Raw genomic sequence first — 19,344 nt, 5'->3', positions numbered from 1 at the left:
AAATAACAGTGGTCCTTTTATCATAAAAATTATCACTAACATTAAAAAATAATTGGTGTTAATTGTTAATTAACTAAAATCATATTTTTCAATAATGATATGAAAATAACTGAAATTAATTTTTAATAACAGAAGAACACCATCTATTTTGGTTCTCTGACTCCAACTAAATTTTTCATTTCAAGATTAAATACTCATTCATTCTCTTATTGGGCATACCACAGCGAACAAAACAATAGCTAAAACAAAAAATACTGATGTGTACTACAATTCAAATACTATTTAATAGAAGATAATATAAAGAAAACTAGTCTGAAGGCAACTCCTATTTTTATTACCAGCAGCTATAATTAAGTTATTTAACATCTTTGGAACTTAGTATCCTTATCTGAAAAACCCCAAGGTTTTAGTAAATAATCTGTAAAGTCCTTAAGAGCTCTCCTACTTAGGATTCTGCCCTTCTCAAAATTATGATCCAAGGTAATTCTTACTGTGGTAATGTTTTTCCCTCTCTTTTCTCTGAGGAAAGGGCAAGCGAGTACTTTCAGATCTCTCACAGAAGCTTCCATCATTTGCTCAAGTTCAGATGTTGACAGAGAGAGGTTACACTGGAAGGAAGCTGTCAGAGCAGGAGCATCAGCCTTTGTCAGGTTGGCAACAAACACCACTTCCGGATCTGTGATCATGGCCTTTAAAGTTATATTTGGTCTTACAGAATCATCTGAAGAAACAAAAAAGGGAACAAAAATTTTTTTAAGTAAATTTTCACTTATCTACACTTCATTTACTAGTTACTAAGTTGTTCTCAATATTCTTAACATGATGGATATGTTGAAGTTAATACTAGTAATTGGTTTATCAACACTAATCATTAAATGATATTATCAAATGCTGATTGTACAAGAAAACATAATTTGAAACCTGTTTAAAAAAGATCATTCTCACTTTGATGTTTGATTTAGTTGGGAATAATGGTGTTTTGGAATTCTTGGGCCAGAATTAAGGTATGTGCTCGTATCACATATGATAATGTATTATGCTATGCTGAAGCAGCAAGGAGGGGAAAACTAGAGAAAGAACTATCAGGGGAAAAAAAGATGCTGGTAAAGCAGTTAAACTGTTGTCATTTGGTTTCATCCCAAACTATATAATCAGTATCATATAATGTATAATATAAATATATTTAATGGGGCTAGAGATGTGGCTCAGTGGTAGAGCACTCATCTAGCACATGCAAGGCCCTAGGTTCGATCTTCAGCACCACATAAAAATAAAATAAAGGTATTGTGTCCAAATTACAACTTGAAAATAAATAAATAAATTTAATATGTAAATAACTACACAGTTATCAAGAATGATTACTACTTAAGAAACATTAAAAGTAAATGGAAAAATAACATTTGACCTTGCCAATAAAAGTTAGTTTTCCAATCTTGTTGGGTGCTGCACTGGAAGAAAAAAATGCCTGATCTTAAATAATTATAAATGAATACAGAAAATCACTGATTTACTTGGTAATGCTAGAATATAAAAAATTACAGAGTTGAAAGTGACTTCAGCATACATCTAGGTCTGACACTGGTAAATTTTCTGACACTTTAAAGTATTAAAAGGTGATAGGGTAGTCATGCTAGGTCTCATTTTATCTTTTCAATTGCTCTTCAATGTGCTACAATTCTTTAAAGTCCAATATATTTCTACTATACCTTGCTCTTCAAAATATTTTCTCACTAAAGTTTTATATAGAATATGTTTAAATTAGAAAGTCTAATTTACTTTCTCAAATCCTTACTACTCTTTCCTTCTGTTTGTAACTTTTGTTAAAAAGCACAAGTAGTCATCTCTAACAGGTAAATTCTGCTAACCTTTCTCTATCTTGACTTTTCCTGTGGCAGTCTGTCTTGGTGGAATCTGTATTTCTTTTGCCATGTTTTCAGGATTCTGTGGCATGGCTTTGATAAAGAAATCTGCCACAGTCATCAGAAACTCCACACTGGCACATACATATAGCTTGTCAAGAACAGCTTCAATTTGACTTCCATTTTTGTCTTGTTTGTAACTTATATCAATCATAGAACTGTTATTATCTTGGTCATTCTTTTTGTCTATCATCCTGAAACAAACAAACAAACACCATTCATTATTTTAGTTCTGCTGAAATAAAAAAGATGAAAGTTTTCCTATACATTTTAATGATCTTTCTTTCACCTTTCAGTTTATAATCTGAATAGAAAACAGGACAGTGTTAACTGGTATGTAATTACCTAATCAGCAACCAGGACATGGTATCCTAATCCCCAAAGTAAGATTTATGTGATTAAGCAATAACAGAATATTTTAATTAGAATGCAATATTAGAAACACCAATGATTGGGGCTGGGGTTGTGGCTCAGAGGTACAGCGTTTGCCTCCCGCACATGGGAGGCTCTGGGTTCCATCCTCAGCACCACATAAAAATAAATGAATAAAATAAAGATATTGTGTCCAATTAAAAAATAAATATTAAAAAAATAAACAGCAATGATTGCTGGAAACAACTTTAGGCAATTAACAAAACATATCAATGTGGTTCATAAAATTTATAAGACAACCTCTATTTTATTAAATAAAATCTTGCTGAAGGAATTTATTTCCAAAGATTATCCTATGCACTTTGATTTGAAAGTATTCATTGCAACTCAAATCAGCAAGTGTTTATTAAGTGTCTTCACAAATAGTTCTTACACATCTTCACATGGTCTAGGAAGACCAGACTGCCAAACAGATGGTGGCATTTATCAACCTTACCTACAGAGTTGTAGACTGCTAGATATGAAATTTAAAAACTAGAAAAGGTATGTGCATAAAAGCACTCTTTCTTCATTTATTAATTTCTCAGAAAAATAAAGAACTCAGAACTATCCAGTATACATTCAGTGAAGTCCAAGTTTAGTAACACAGGTTTTTTTCCGTTAAAAAAAAAAAAAAATCAAGTACAAAGTATTATGTGTCACATTAGAGAAAGGAATATAAATATAATTAGACTATTATAGTCAGGTATTTTTCCTCTTTATAGCAGGCTGATCTATAGTTAAACTTTCAAAAACTACGTTGATAATGTTATCATGTTAGGGATTCAATTCCTATTAAAAGTAAAACAAAATTTGCAGAATTGTTTTGAAAAACACAGGCCAAAAAAAAAATATATATATATATATATATATATCCATAGCTTTAAGACTGCCTATAGGAGATAATTTGGGAAAATATATTACCAACATATCACTCATATGGATTTAACAATTAAAATTCATATTTTCTTAGTCCTCATTTTCAAGATGGTACTCCATTTTACTAATAAACTTCCCTTTCATTTAAACGAAATTAAATCAAATCTAAAGCTAAATCTGATATCAGCACTACTTCTTAATGCAATTTAAATCACAAAGTATGACCAGAAGACAGAGATCTCTTTTGATGATCCCACGCCCAAATGCCTGGTAACAATACCAAATGCAAAGTCAACCTTAATATACAGCAAATTCAGGCCTGACAAACCTTGATGTTGCTCTCTCAATGCCTTCTCTGAGATCATCAAGAGTGCATGTCTTAAGTTTAAGGCTGACATTCACTGAACCATCCTTGAACATCTTCCCTGCAGAGGCCATCAGATACAGTCTGAGCTCACCAAGACGGAAACTGTCATTATGAAATGCAAGTTTGGATTCCTGTGGTGTATTTTTCAAGCAAAAAAAAAAAATTATCTTTAAATATTACAAACTTATTTTTAAACATATTTCTTAATTCAGAGCCTAAAAACAAATAAATTTTACAGATTTTTAAAAGTATTAGTGCTGGAACACACAAATGGATCCAAGAATAATATGCATGTTTACGAATATAGACATGTATACAAGTAAATACATGTATGTATGTGCTGACATTCAACAATGGTTAATATATAAAATTAACTTGATACACAGTCTGATGGAAATAAAAATAACCATGAAACATTTGTGTCAGTTAATCACATGATCTACTAAATATTTAAAGAGCTCTTCTATTTAAAAAAAAAAAAGTGATAAGAACTATGGAGTTTATGAGAAAGGACCAGGTTGATAGGTGATCTCCATGAGCTTGCAGATTAAAGAAACATCACAAAAACACAACTGTAAATTGTGAATGATAAAATACCTTGTGATAAATAGTAATTTTATTATTATTTATATATTTCCACATTTCAATATTATCAAACATTGGATATTAATTCCAAATTTATTCAATATTAAGTGACTAGGTAAAGAATATATATAATGAAAACTAAAAAGTCAAATAGATCATTATGGGATAGGAAAAATTCATGGAGAAAGTGAGAACTTCACTGCACATTGGCGGCTAAATGGGATTAAATAGCTAAGAGGGTAGAAGACATTCTACATTGGGTAAAAACAGTTGATGTTTCAAGATGCGTTTCAGGGCACCAAGTAGAGTGATTAGGCTTGAACATTCCAATTAAAGGATGCGAGGGAATGAAATTAGAAAGAAAAACAGAGGCCTAATTAAGATCTCAAATCTCACAATAAAGATTTAAACTTTTATTTATAAGAAAAGGGGTCTCAGTTCTTACTCCACCATAACACAAAAGTCTAAGTACTCTAAGAAAAACGAGATTTCATAAAGAACAGATCCCATCTGAGAAACCAAAAGCAAAAATACTTCATGGAAGCAAAGGACATCAGTCACAGCTTCTCAGTTGGGTCCATGGCTTTGGTGAGAGGTATGCTAGTGACATGCAATCCTTGGCACACTGGTTACTCTACACTTTCGCTATTCCAGACAGTTTATTACATGCAAGTAGGTCAGAATGACATCATTATTGGGAAATTTCTAATACATTTAACTTATAAAAATGGAAATAATTCACAAACTTCTGTTCTGTAATTATGGTTAGAAATGACCTGTGACAATATAATGATCACAACATATAATGTTTCCTAATACAGTTACTGATGTAGACAATTTAGAACCACTGGATGTATCTTTGTTGTTGTTGTTATTTGTTTTTTTTTTTCCTTTTCATAAAGGGACACATACATAAACACTGAATGTTCCTATGTAGAACGGGAATTCGCAAATGGTTCCATGGATTCACTTAGGACACTGAACTTGTACCAGTGTCTAGGATGGATGAAAGGAAGCTACTGCAGTACATGTGTGAGCCACTAAGGGTCTTAAATAAAGCAATGTGAGAACTGACAGAACAGAACAACATTCAGTCAAAAAAAAAAAAAAACTGATAAAACTCAGTGTTTAAATGAATAAGAAAAGAGAACAAAGAAGAAGCAAAGAAGATAGCAAGATTCTAAGTCTGGGGAACCAGCAGATGACCATCCTTAAGGGAAATGAAGACCGCATTTAACTGTCCATTTTCTACTAGGTCATTTACTAATGTTTTCATGAATATTAAACATTAGAAATGAAGGCAGTTTACTGCACAAATGACAGACATTAGCACAAAGCTCAACAGCAACAATATATGAATACTATCTAATTTTTAGAAAACATTATGAAATATGAATTTGTGTATAAAAATGAAAATTAACAACAGATACAATGCCCATACATTATATGACATATATTATGGATATTAACATGATATAATTAACTGATATAAAATGTTTTTAGAAGACTATATATAATTAATAACTTTCTAAAATACCAACAATATATTATTTAGTTCAAATCATTATGGCACTAGACTTCCAATTTTTTAATTGGAATCCTTTTATTTTTTTTTAAAGAAAGAGAGAGAGAATCTTTTTTGTAGATGCACACAACTCAATGCCTTTATTTTTATGTGGTCTGAGAATCGAACCAGGGTCCCGCCCATGCTAAGCGAGTGTTCTACCACTGAGCAACAATTCCAGCCTAATTGGTATTCTTAATATAAATCTACCATATATAACATCTATTCAATATAAACATAATTAATGCTTATATCATAGATAATCATTAATTTAAAAATAATCATCTAAGGCTCCAAAGCCACTACTAAATTATTTTTATTAAATAGGTTTATATACATACAAATAAATACACAACCTATGTAATAAAATTGAGCGTATAATTAATCACTCATAAATAAAAGTCCTCCGTTAGTAACAGTGCAAAATGTGCTTTGGTGCTGATGTTACTTAAGAAGAAATGAACCCTGAATGATTTTCCTTAGCATAATAAACACTAAAACAGTGAAGACCTATTAAAAAAATTTTAAAGGGTCATATAAAAAAAATGCCAGGGGCTAGGGTTGTAGCTTAGTGATAGAGTGCTTGCCTCACATCTGTGGGGCACTGGGTTTGATCCTCAGTACCACATAAAAAATAAATAAAAATATGTGTCCATCTAAAACTAAGAAATAATATTTTTAAAAAATGCCAATATTCTAAAACAAAGCAAAGAATTTTTCTCTACAGAAATTTAATACACACCTGATTGATATCATTGTTATAAAGGACAATGGAGAGAGATTCAAAATGAAAGTCATATTGGAGAGTAACATTCTGGCCCACAGAAGGCTTCGAGTCTGTCAAATGTTCTTGATCTGATAGAACAAAAAGAAACATGAATATGAAATCTAGCAAGATTTTAAGTAGGTATATTGCTTTGTACATATTTAAAAGCTGGGACAATGATTTATTATTCTTAGTTTATATCCAGCTTCCTAATGTTCTTTAACTCATATTATAAGACAATAAAAATGACAAGGATTATTCCACATATTTAGTACAGAGCAAAGTGGCAGAGGCAAATTATTCACAGCTTTAAAAAAGAGACACTATCTTATACAAAATAATCAAGACAACTTTTTAAAAAGTCCCTCCAAAGTTAGACTTACAACAGAGGTATAATTATAAAGGCACTTTTATCTAACTGATTCAAGCCATTCTCATACTTATAACAGAGTTTATAATTATAAAAGCACTTTTATCTAACTGATTCAAGCCATTCTCAAGTGATTAAGAAGCTGGAGTACAGAAAAGCCAGATTTTTTGCCCTGTATTAGAGAGCAAAAGATACTCTGCTAGTCAAGCACTCTTCTCATTATCTTTATTTATCTGTATTACCTATTACCTCTATAAGAACAGAATGCAACTGTATTACCTATTACCTTTATAAGAATAGAATGCAACTCAATAGCAAAATATGTCAGGTGGGGAAGCCTTTGGAATTTAGTGAAGACATTTAGGGAAATATTTTAGTCTTTTGTCTCATCTTCAGACAGATAGGACAGATGAAACAGATTCTGCTTTCAAACACTTTTATAATATGATTCTATAATCCTTTTGGAAATTGATTCTAATTTTTCGATCATTCTATAGAAAAGGCCACTCTTGTATAATTTTAACAATGTAAGGCTTCCCCAAGATGGGAAACCCTAGTTTTTTTTTTTCCTCTACTTTTCCTGAAAATAATGTATATTCCAATCTTCATTATTTTGCAGCTTCCACCTGAATTCACAAACTTTCCCAAGGGCCACATCAACCATATAATAAGAACCAGATACAAAATTTGATCACAGCTGAACCTTATAAGATCATTAATCACATAAAGTCTGCCTGTCACGATTTATTCATCTCTACATAGTTTTGGTCTATAACAATGATCTGCTCATCTAACATTTGTCTACATGGTAGCACAAACCCAACCTGGTGAGGAAATGCTGGCCTCACCAAGCTTATGTAACACCACTGTCTACCAGAAACCTTATTTTGCACACTGTTGTCATCATACGTTTGTGTAATTCCAAAGTATGCCTGGCCTTTCTATAGAAGAAGTAGTGTTGGTGAAATTCTATTAAGTGGCAGCTTTACCAAGTAAGCTGATGGTATGAAAGCATTCTAAATGCTCAAGGAGTAGCCTGTGACCATGTTAAAGACAAGAAGCATTTCATCTCTTTTTAGCCATTTAAATATTAACCTATTTACAGTTTAATAAAACATTTAATAATACCAATGACTGTCAATAAAAAACAAGTAAAAGCATATTTCATGTAATTTGCTTAAGAAAGAAGAAACATATTTTAGAAAAATTATCATTTAAAAATGGTTGAATTTGAAAGCTTCAGTAACTTTTAAAAGTTCAGTTTTAGTAATCTGAAGATTCTCTGATATATCTGATTATATCATTTTCCCATAAAGTCAGATCTAAAGCAGTTACTATGAAAGAATGCATTCCTTTCTCATGGTTCTGACCTGTTAGGATGATTATATCACACAAAGGGCCTTTTCTCTCTACATTATTTTCCGACCTTACTTCACTGTATGCCCACTTTGATTTTTCTCTCAAGGTATACACTACCTCAGTGCCTACTGAATTCAGCTTCTAACAACTATATGCAAATAAGCATCATGCAATCAAGGACAGATAACCTTTCCTCCTGTAGCATACAATGGGCATACCCGCTTCTCCAGGGGCTTAAAGAAGTAAATCTGGCCCTAGCAGATTTTCCACGGTAAACAATACGATAATGAATCAATTTATACCACATTATGCTGGACAACTAAAATATACTAAATATAAATATCACATGGACAATAATCACTGCAAAAATCTTCATGGATTTATACCTTTGAGGAAGACAGGACCACTCAGAACATCTTTCCTCACTCTTACAGCCTCCTGTACAGATTGTGTAGGGATTGGCTGTGAAGAAGCTTCTCCAAGATTTTCCAGCAAAATTTTCATTAAAACTGTTAAGTCATCTTCACTGAGAGCAACCTAAAAGCCACCAATAATTTGTTAACAGAAAGTAATAAAAAATCCAGAATATGATGTCTATCTCAATGTATGGTTCCTCAAATTAAACAACTGTTCATGTCATTTATTTATTTATTTATTATTTTTAGTACAGGGGCACTTAACCAAGCCCAGATTGTTGGGTTTGTTTTTTTTTTTTTTTTTTTTTTTTTTTAAGAGAGAGTGAGAGAGGAGAGAGAGAGAGAGAGAGTTTTTGTTTGTTTGTTTTTGTTTTTTTCTTTTTTGAAGACAGGGTCTCGATAAGTTACTTGGGGCCTCCCCAGATCTGCTCATCTGTCTTAAAAAGAAAGACAAGAAGCTGTGAGAACAAACATCAGGAAAAAAAAAATGTGATCTTGTTTAGTATGGGACTTCCTCTCTGTGTAAACAAATTTTTGCCTCTTCCCACAGCCCAGTCCTTGCCTCTGCCACTCCCACACGCTTCCTGCCTGGCATGTGACTCTGCTGCTCTGTTCCTAGACATGAGCTGTTCCCATTCCTGTCTCTCCATTCTGCCTCTCTTCTCACCCAGGACTAGCTCCCTCTTCTGCATTATTTACTCCCCTCCATATTCAACATCAGGAGAGTCCTGTTCAGTTTCTCCTGTTATGTGGTTGTATTCTCAGTACACATTCATCTTGACATACAAAAACAATCTATTTAATTTATTAAAAGTAACACCTCTAGAATAATAACAAATACAACTAACAAGTATTTTTTTAGACCAAAACATACACCAAGAAGGCAACATCCTATTAATCTTTTACCTTTACAAAGGGTATGAGTGACCCCCCCCTACCAAAAAAAAAAAAAAGGACAAAGCTGCCAAGTCAGGTAGATCCCTATCAGCTTTACCAGATTCAAGTTTTGCTGTGGCCAAGATTCTCAGCTTCCTCAATTCAAGTCTTTTATTCTTTAAAATAGGAATAAAAGTATCTTCCTCACAGGTAGTTGCAGAATAACGGGAAGTAGCTCGAAATTTCCACGTCCATTAAGACTCATTAAATTAGTATTTCCTGTGAAGCTGCTTATCCTTCCACCTTTTGTAAATTTTCCCTACAGACACAGTGGTCCAAAAGGTTTAAGTTTTCATACATAATTTTACACAAGCAAGCATACATGCACAGTACTTTCTCCTCTGAATGCCACAGTAAACTCTGTCCCCAGAGTTAAACTCTATGGCCTGGAAAATTGGTACTTCATTGCTTAATGGAAAATAGAGAGATATTTTAGCACAAGGTAATGGTCAAGAATTTGTTTGTAGCAAGCCCCAGTCCTCAGATAATAGTTGTGACACTGGTACCTCAGAAATTCCATTCCTGAATTTGAGCCTTGCTCCCTTTTCCCTGTCTCCTGTTTCCCTATCTCCCCACCTCCATTCAGCCTTTCCTCTCAGCAAGTACCAGCATCTTCTACATTATTTATTCTCCTTCAAATTCAAATACAGGGAGAGTGCTATTCAGTTTTTGGCTCCCACTAAGAAGTAAAAAGATTTTCTCAATTTCACATTGCTACATGTAATATCTTGTGATACCAACCAAAATATTACAGCTGCCTGAAGCTACTTCAGGATTTCCAGTTTGCTGTGGATAAAATGAACAACTGTATTAGATGTTAGACTGACCTTCAGTAAGTACAAATTACAATTATAAAAGGTAGCCCTACAGTTCTCTGAGAAAAGTCAAGCGGATTCACTGGAAACAACCTGTTGGTATTGGTCACCTAATGCTCTTTCTTAGCTACTCCTCAAACACAGGAAAACTATACAGTCCATGAACAAAGAGTATTTAAAGAAACCTAGATCATTGACAATTTAGGCAGTGAAAACCTTATCTGCTGTGGCTGCATTGTTGCATTAACAAGGGTTATCTTTGGGCTGAGGATATACAGCTCAGTTGTGCTTGCTTCAGAGTGCTTGCCTCCCATGCACAAGGCTCTGGTTTCAATCCCCAGCACCACAAAAAAATAAAAAATAAGAAAAAAAAGGTCACTTCGGTTAAAGTCATAATCACACTTTGATGTTAACATGTTCTGCTACCTTTTTTGTTTCTTTTAGAATATTTCAAGCACAAAGGAAAAGACAGAGTACACTATAATCAATCCCTATGTATCTACCACCTAGCTTTATCGAATCTTATCAAGTTGCTAAATTTCCTTCAGATCTTTATCCCCTTTAAAAATACAGTTGAAGTCCCATGTGTACCTCTGTAAGATTATACTCCCTTCTACTTTCATCCCCATGGGAAGACACTATGCTAAATAATTATTTACTACTGCATGCCTTATAAACTATATATGTACATATATATGTCATATGTACCCATACACACACACACACACACACACACACACACACACATATGTATGGCATTGCCATGCTGCAATTTTTAAATAATACAGAACTATCTTATCATTTTGCAATTTCCTTTTTTTCATTTTTGTATTTAACGTGTATTCATCTGTTTCATGCAGCTCTTAGTCATTCATTTTATATGCTTTACAATGTGCATACAGGGAAAGATTCTCCTACTGATAAGATATTTAGGTCTTACTTTGGCTTTCAGTAAACTTATAACTACATAATTTCTGCAAAGAGGGGTCAAATATTAGTCCTGGAATCTACTTTCTTCTAAGAGAGGATACTTATACTATGAAATAGAAACTATACAAAGAATATCCCCAAAAGACATAATTCAATAAATTCTTTCCATATACTATTTTGACCAATACATACATACAGAAACTTTCATTTCCCCAAGATCCAATTTTAATTTCTTTCCTAGTAGAATTGTACTACTTTCACTCTTCCTATGTTATCTCAGAATCAACTTGAAAGTAATCACAGATATCAAAACTACTAAACTACTAAATTTGCATACTGTTCAATCACTCTCTTATCCCAATCTTTGCTGTTTGGCTTCAAACTGTTTCACACCTAAGAATCACAGAAATCTTATACTTCCATGATGACCTTTGACCAGGCTCACCTACTTCTGTGAGCTGAACCTAACCAGCTAACTTACCATCAAAAATACTGCTGCATTTATATGGTTACCAAATAAATACACTTGCCTATTCAGCATAATGTTCACTTTTCTTACTAAAAGGAGGTTTTTACACATAAAAATACTACAAAATCACTGTTCTTAATAAGTACAAATATTTCCAATCAAAAATTTTTTTTAAAAAAACACAACTAAAGTGCTTTTGAATGTGTTTTATGAACACCACTCTGCACTCTCTTACAATTTAGCTATGTTATGACTTTAGTAAAATTTTCCAAAATTTAGACTAATATTTTCAGTAGACTCCAATAGATCTGATTTATACTTTTGGCTGACTTTACCAAATATCTAACTAAAATGAAATAAAGAAAGTCAGAATGACAGCTATTATGAAGACAAGCAACAATAAGTGTTGGCAAGGATGTGGGGAAAAAGGTACACTCATACATGGCTGATGGGACTGCAAATTGGTGCAGCCAATATGGAAAGCAGTATGTAAATTCCTTGGAAATCTGGGAATGGAAACACCATTTGACCCAGCTATCCCTCTCTTTGGTTTATACCCAAAAGACTTAAAAACAGCCTACTACAGGGATACAGCCACAACAATGTTTATAGCAGCACAATTCACAATAGCTAAACTGTGGAGCCAACCTAGATGCCCTTCAGTGGATAAATGGATAAAAAAAAAATGTGGCATATATACACAATGGAATTTTACTCAGCAATAAAAGAGAATAAAATTATGGTATTTGCAGGTAAATAGATGGCCTTGGAGAAGATAATATTAAGTGAAGTTAGCCAATCCCCAAAAAAACAAATGCTGAATGTTTTCTCTGATATAAGGAGGCGGACTCACAGTGGTGTAGGGAGAGATAGCATGGGAGGAATAGATGAATTCTAGATAGGGCAGAGGGGTGGGAGGGAAAGGGAGGGAACAGAGGATTAGCAAGGATGGTGGAATGTGATAGACATCATCATTCAGAGTACATGTATAAAGACACGAATTGGTGTCAACATACTTTATATACAACCAGAGATATGAAAAACTGTGCTATAAACATGTAATAAGAATTGTAATGCATTCCGCTGTCATTTATTTTTTTAAAAAACCAATTAAAAAAAAGAGAGAGAGGGAGGGGATTTAAGCTAGGGACAGGCCGTGAGAGGCACAGGAATAAACAGGGACTCAAACAAGAAAAAAAAGAAAGAAAGAAATGTGTGGGAAACAAGAATGACCTCACTTGCAGTTAACAAAATATTCCTTTTTAATACACACTAGAACTGCAGTATGATCAATGATAAAAGCCTATCTAGCAATTTTATATTTAATACTACATACAAACCTGCATAGGTTTTAGTTTTCCTTTTATCTCCATCCCTGGAATCTGTACATACCACGTTGCTGATAAATTTCGTTGTACAGACAAAAGCATGTTGACTGGTTTTAGAATTTCAATGTCATATGGTGGCAAGCCAGACTGCAAAATAGTTCTGAAAGAAAAACAAAAATTTATTATATATTTTAAATATACATTTTTAAATGAGGACTTTCATACTGTGTAACAGCTTCTACATAGACCTTTCCTAAACACTTAGAGACTGGGACCATAATTCTTTTAAAACATATTTCTTTAAACAAATCAGAATAAATCAGGTTATATGCAGTTATCTAAAATAAAGCCTATATAACACTGATTTCAAAGACATGATTTCCATAGTTTATTACATTACTATCTTTTACAAAGACTGTTTTATATAGCAACTAGCACAATGTTATACCAATAAAATTTAACTCTTCTAAAATCGAAGTATAAAGGAAGTATTGGTATATGTAGCCCATATATATTATTGCTATTCTCCAAACTCAAAGGAAAAACACACCAAAGCTTAAACTAAGTGAACATATGGTAATAGTCACTTTTAGCCTATCTGCTAACAACTATTTCCACAATCAAATAAGTACTGTTGCCATTCAACACAACCAATACTCTCCCATCAAGAAGCAACAACCCTTTAGATACCTCATTCAAAATTACCAAATGTGACAAGATTTGGGAATGAGAAATCTTAAATCTTACATAATTTAGGAAGTTTTATCCCACCTACAGAAAAGGAAATAGCTATGTGTTTAAAAGAAAGAAAGAAAGAAAGAAAGAAAGAAAGAAAGAAAGAAAGAAAGAAAGAAAGAAAGAAAGAAAGAAAGAAAGAAAGAAAAAAGAAAGAAAGGAAGAAAGAAAGAAAGAAAGAAAGAAAGAAAGAAAGAAAGAAAGAAAGAAAGAAAGAAGACAAACCATAACAGAAATAAGGAAGAAAAACCATAACAATAAATTAAGTATTACTAATTAGCCATATTTTCTCTATTTTTTTTAGATGAGGTCTTGCTATGTTGCCCAAGCTGGTCTTGAACTTGTGAGATTCTCCTGACTCAGTTCCCAAGTAGCTAAGAACACATGTGCACCACCATGCCCAGCCAGTAAACTGTAATTTCATAAGTAACTTCTATAGAATAAAAAAATTCATATTCTGAATTCTGTAAAACAAAACACAGACTGTGAGGCACACTACTATAAGCCACTGGCCAAAAAAAAAAAAAAAAAAAATCAATGGTCAGGCTTCCTTAGTTAAAATAAATAAGGACTGGGATCACAAATTATTAGACCATTTTACCTCAAGCCAAAATTCTATGAAAATCCTATGCTTAGTTAAGATTCACAATTGGATTATATATTTATACCTGGACAGCTTCAACTGAGTGAGCTGTACAATCATCGTATCAACAATGGGGGGAAGAGAATAATGTTCCATAGGAACCAAGCTAAATTTGTTTTCAATTCTGATTAAACCCAGATCTGCTATAATAGCATTAGGTGATACTGAAGACTGAGGAATAATGATAACTGGTGCTTTCAAATTGATATCCATCAAAAGGCGGAAACTCTTTTGAGCCAAGTCTTTCATGCTGGAAGCAGCTCTTTCTGCAGCCTGGACTGTGGCTGTGCTCAAAGCTTCTTTGGCAGTTTGGAAATTGTTGAGAAAGTTCTGTTGGAAAAGAATGATGATCAGATAGTTCCCAAAAAAAGGCTTATTTTTTTTTGTACCACAGATTGAATTCAGGGGCACTCCACCACTAAGCCACACCCCTAGCCCTATTTTGAATTTTATTAGAGACAGGGTCTCAGTTGCTTAGCGCCTCGCTTTTGCTAAGGCTGGCTTTAAACTCAAGATCCTCCTGCCTTTGCCTCATGAGCCGCTAGGATTACAGGTATGTGTCACTATGTCTTGCCATGAACATTCATTTTTAAAGAAAAAATTTCAGAAAGTATTTACTCTTAAAAAAAAAAACTAAACAAAAGAGATAACATAAAAGAGATGTTACTTGTGACTATGTATACAGAGAAGAATAAAGTCATTAACAGTTATCTCCAGGAAAGAAGAGTTCTTTAACTTTCATTTATATTTTTCAAAATTATTTGATTTTATGATAAATTTTCCAACTTCTCAAAAAATCTTTTTTATTAGTAAATGTTAGTCATGTTAAATTCAAAATTTAAATGAAAGGATTGAGAGAAAGCACCTTATTGCTCCAAAAGTGGGTTCCATTCTATTACTCTAGATCACAGGAATAAAGATTATTCTTAGAAACTAAGGATCTGGCAGCTTTAAAATTTATTTTAAATGTACCAGGCATGAGCACACATTGTTAATTATGTATTACCCTGGAATCATTAATAAGAATCAAAACTTCTTTGTTTATATTAAGAAGCATTTCATCTCAATTTCAACTAAAAACAGATTTTTCCCAATGGAGAAATGATCATTCTTAGAAGCAATATTCTTTAAACTTTCTTCTTTCTCCCAATACTAGGGATTTAACCCAGGGACTCTGAGCTACATCCCTGGCCTGCTTTATTTTTTCATTTTGAGACAGGGTCATACTAAGTTTCTGAGGCTGGCCTTCAATTTGCAATCTTACTGCCTCTGTCTCCTGAGTTGCTAGGATTACAAAGATGTGCCACAAGCCTGGAAAAGCAATATTCTTAATGTTCATCCATTGATAATACAACAGAAACTTCTTCCTAGCTCAAAATAAATGACTTTCTAGGAAAGTGAACGTGATGTTTTGGAAAATTCATGACTGGTAAGTTGTAGTTGGCAGCTCTGTTAAGAGGCACAGGCAGATTTAAAATCTTTAGTCCATGACACTTACATGGATATAGTAAAAATGAAACAATTTCATGGTCTTGTTGATCAGAAATACAACCAAAATCTGTAAGTTTCAATATTAGTTTTTCAAATAGCTGATGAGTTTTATTAGAAAGTTCTTCTAGCTAAATACCCTAAGGTATTTCATCAAACAAGTAACACTGAAAAGCCCTAAATTAAAATTACAAAAATACTTTTAAAATATGTAGCAATATGTTTAAAATATGTAGTTAAAATGTTAGAGAATGGCAGTTTCTATGTTTAAAACAATGATTTAAAAATCAATTTGGTTAACATTATATAAAAGATCTCCTTAACTACAGAATTGTGTTCGGCATCAGGGTGTTTAGTAGATAGCCTGAGAAGTGAAGATTTTGACTATCTAAGGTTCAGGTGTATAGACAAAATATTTAGGTCTCAATAAGAAATAAATTCATATAAACTTACCAAAAGAGACATGAAGAATTTATGAACATAAACAATTTGAATACAGCCCACTTTGAGACTAAGTTTGCCATCCACTTTAGACATATCTGCATAAGCCTTTCCTTCTGTGGCATCTGGATACAGAGTCATTTGAAATCTGAAGACTTCATCTCCCAAAATAGAGACAGCCTAAAAGTATGCAATACCTAGGCATTACTGCAAATTCCTTATTGCTCTATCCCTTATTATGCAATCCTTGATATATGAAGAAGCAATATATCAATGTAACCCTAAACAATTTTATGAAAAACATTTTATTTAGCAAAAGCTTTTCCTATTTCTATAAAAAACACTTTTTTGTTAATAGAAATATCTTCGTTTTTGTTTTTTTGGTAGAGCTGGAGATCGACCCACAGCCTCAGACATACTAAACGAATATTCTGTCACTGAGCTACACTACACCCCTAGCCCTAATTATAAAAATATCTATCTGTTACTGAACTGTTCAGAAGTAACTTTTCAAATCACTGTTTAGCAGAAGGCCTGGTATACATACAACATGAAAGCCAACTGTTATCAGCTGTAACAAAATGCCCAACATGTGACAGACAACTAATAAATGTATACTAAATACACTTATGAATATTAGCATCCCAAAGTCAAAGAAGAAACTAAACTTCAATACAAAAATCTATTTTTTAATTACCTTTTTGTGAATGGACAGCAAATCAACATTTGTAACTATGATATTCTGAAGTCTGGCAAACATATCAGTCTGCTTTGGCTTCACAGATACAGAGGCATCCATTCCTAAGGGAGACATATTATTTATAAACTTTTTACTCCATCTAAATGAACCAATTCAGTGGCATTTTAATTCAATAATATACTACCAAGATATAGAATGAATAAAAAAAATACTCATTACTAAACATATTAACAGCATCAACTTCCATGTATGAGTCATCCAAGAAAGTTTACAAAACCTTTAAATGCTACATGCATCTCATATATAAAAGTTGTGGAAATGAAAACAAAAACTGTACTTTTTAAAGTACAGTCTTCTAAGATTTCTCTTCAAAAAAATCTGTCATCATAATGTCTAAATGTCTCATAGTGTCTTAAACTGTCCTGCATCTGTATTCCCTATAAAACAGATATATGGTGATATCTGTTGAACCGTGCTAATTTTTTTTAACCGTTTAAAAAACTGCTTACTGTGTACCAGTCACTTTTCTAAACATAATGCATAAACTTTTTTAATGCTCACCAGAACCCCATGCATAATTATTACTGTCTTCATTCTATAGAAGAAGAAACTGAGACATAGAAAAGTTAAATAATTTGCTCAAAGCTGCCAGTATTAGTTAGTTAGTTAGAACCTTGGCAAATTCTCCAGAACCTATGGACCATAATAACATGCTACCCCATTCTTATATCAAACTAATATAATGGAAATCACTCAATCACTCAGAAAACATCTTTCAGAAACTTTTCCAATTCTATGTGTGTACAAAAGACAAGGGGAAATAATGCTAATGGTATTCTTTTCAGTCTGTGAAATGTTATGATATTCATTTCTCTGTCTAAAGTGATATTATTTTAAAAATGCACACCAAGAAGAGACTAAGCCTCAGATATTCTGAATTTTTTTAAGTACATAAGGAATGCCTCAAGTCAGTAAGGAATCATAAAAAATATACTTCAAACATTTGAAAGTACACCTTTACAAAGCTTGCATAAGTCTTCAACATAAGTAAACCATAATATGGCTCAGAAGAAATCCATTGTGCACAAGCTCATTTTCCCTGGATACTTATGCAAAGAAATATAAAGACCCACATCAAAAAATAATTACTTACCATGTATTTTAATATCTGCTATGTTACACTTCTGATCACAAACAAAGATATTAAATGCATTTAATTCAGCTGTGACCTTTAAATCAAACACATCTTCTTTAGAAATAGTGCTAGATACTGAAAATCAAGAGAAATTTTGTGATCAGCAAAGTAGAAAGCTGATAAAAGATGCAAAATAATATCAAATCCACCAAAATAAAACTACATAAAATATTATAAGAAACCCAGAAAGATCTCTGTTAAGATAACATAGTTAATATGAATTTGAATCAATTTTCAAATACTAATTAGACAAAAACTAGCATGTTCCCCTTCAAATGAAGAATAAAGGCAATAATAAGACCTTCATGTACTATTTACTAAATAAAATTTTTTTTTCATCTTCTAAGAAAAAGATAACCCTCTAAATTCAAATTCTAGAATTATTTTAGTTGAAAACTTTGATTTTGAGCTCCTTTTCATATCACATATTACAGCAAAGAACAATTAATGAAATATTATAATACTGATGAAGTTATTAAAATTCATAGTACTGTTATTTTAATACATGTTATTTAATTATAGAACCAATTCATTTCTCTATATTATAAGCTACTGTTACTGCTTCATAAAAAAATTGTACAACAAACTCAATGAAACATGAACACAAAAAGGCTGACGATTAGGGGGAAAACACATAAAATAAGATGTAAGAATCACAACTGAACTGATTACCTTAATCTACTTTAGTGCAGGTCCTGATTAATAAATTTAGAATATACTTTCCTACAAATCTGTCTTACCTGAAGAAAACAGAACCTTCCCACAGAACTGCCAGAGCAGGGGGGTATCAGTCCTGAATCACCAATATGATGACAATTTTTTTCCTTAATATTTATTTTAGCACAATCAAACCATAGAGACCAAACATGAAAAAACAGATAATTTCTTTGGGTTAATAGTATTTGTAATTCATTCTGAATCTAAATACTAATTTTTCACTGAACTGTACTTTGTATATGTCATATAAATGTTAAATAAAGAAGAGGTATTTCTAAGGATATTATCTCTTAAAGATATTACTGTGGCAA

General features: G+C 32.5%; 1 protein-coding gene across 8 annotated transcripts in view; it reads right to left on the bottom strand.

The window, feature by feature from the left end:
* The window catches only part of Vps13c (vacuolar protein sorting 13 homolog C), a 180,383-nt gene that overhangs the window by 64,273 nt on the left and 96,766 nt on the right, over positions 1–19,344 (bottom strand). For all 8 annotated transcript variants that reach the window (XM_078049526.1, XM_021727159.3, XM_005316641.4 and 5 more), the window contains 10 exons: positions 18,275–18,391; positions 17,119–17,222; positions 16,434–16,601; positions 14,518–14,822; positions 13,127–13,274; positions 8,607–8,757; positions 6,468–6,580; positions 3,538–3,707; positions 1,866–2,113; positions 492–721 (listed from right to left, as the gene is read on the bottom strand). In XM_078049526.1, the coding sequence (XP_077905652.1) occupies positions 492–721; positions 1,866–2,113; positions 3,538–3,707; positions 6,468–6,580; positions 8,607–8,757; positions 13,127–13,274; positions 14,518–14,822; positions 16,434–16,601; positions 17,119–17,222; positions 18,275–18,391 (1,754 nt within the window). The remainder of the gene's footprint in view (positions 1–491; positions 722–1,865; positions 2,114–3,537; positions 3,708–6,467; positions 6,581–8,606; positions 8,758–13,126; positions 13,275–14,517; positions 14,823–16,433; positions 16,602–17,118; positions 17,223–18,274; positions 18,392–19,344) is intronic.

The sequence above is a fragment of the Ictidomys tridecemlineatus genome, chromosome 5 (genome assembly GCF_052094955.1).
Source record: "Ictidomys tridecemlineatus isolate mIctTri1 chromosome 5, mIctTri1.hap1, whole genome shotgun sequence".
In the NCBI taxonomy this organism is placed as follows: Eukaryota; Metazoa; Chordata; class Mammalia; order Rodentia; family Sciuridae; genus Ictidomys; species Ictidomys tridecemlineatus.
This window is presented reverse-complemented; position numbering and strand designations above follow the sequence as displayed.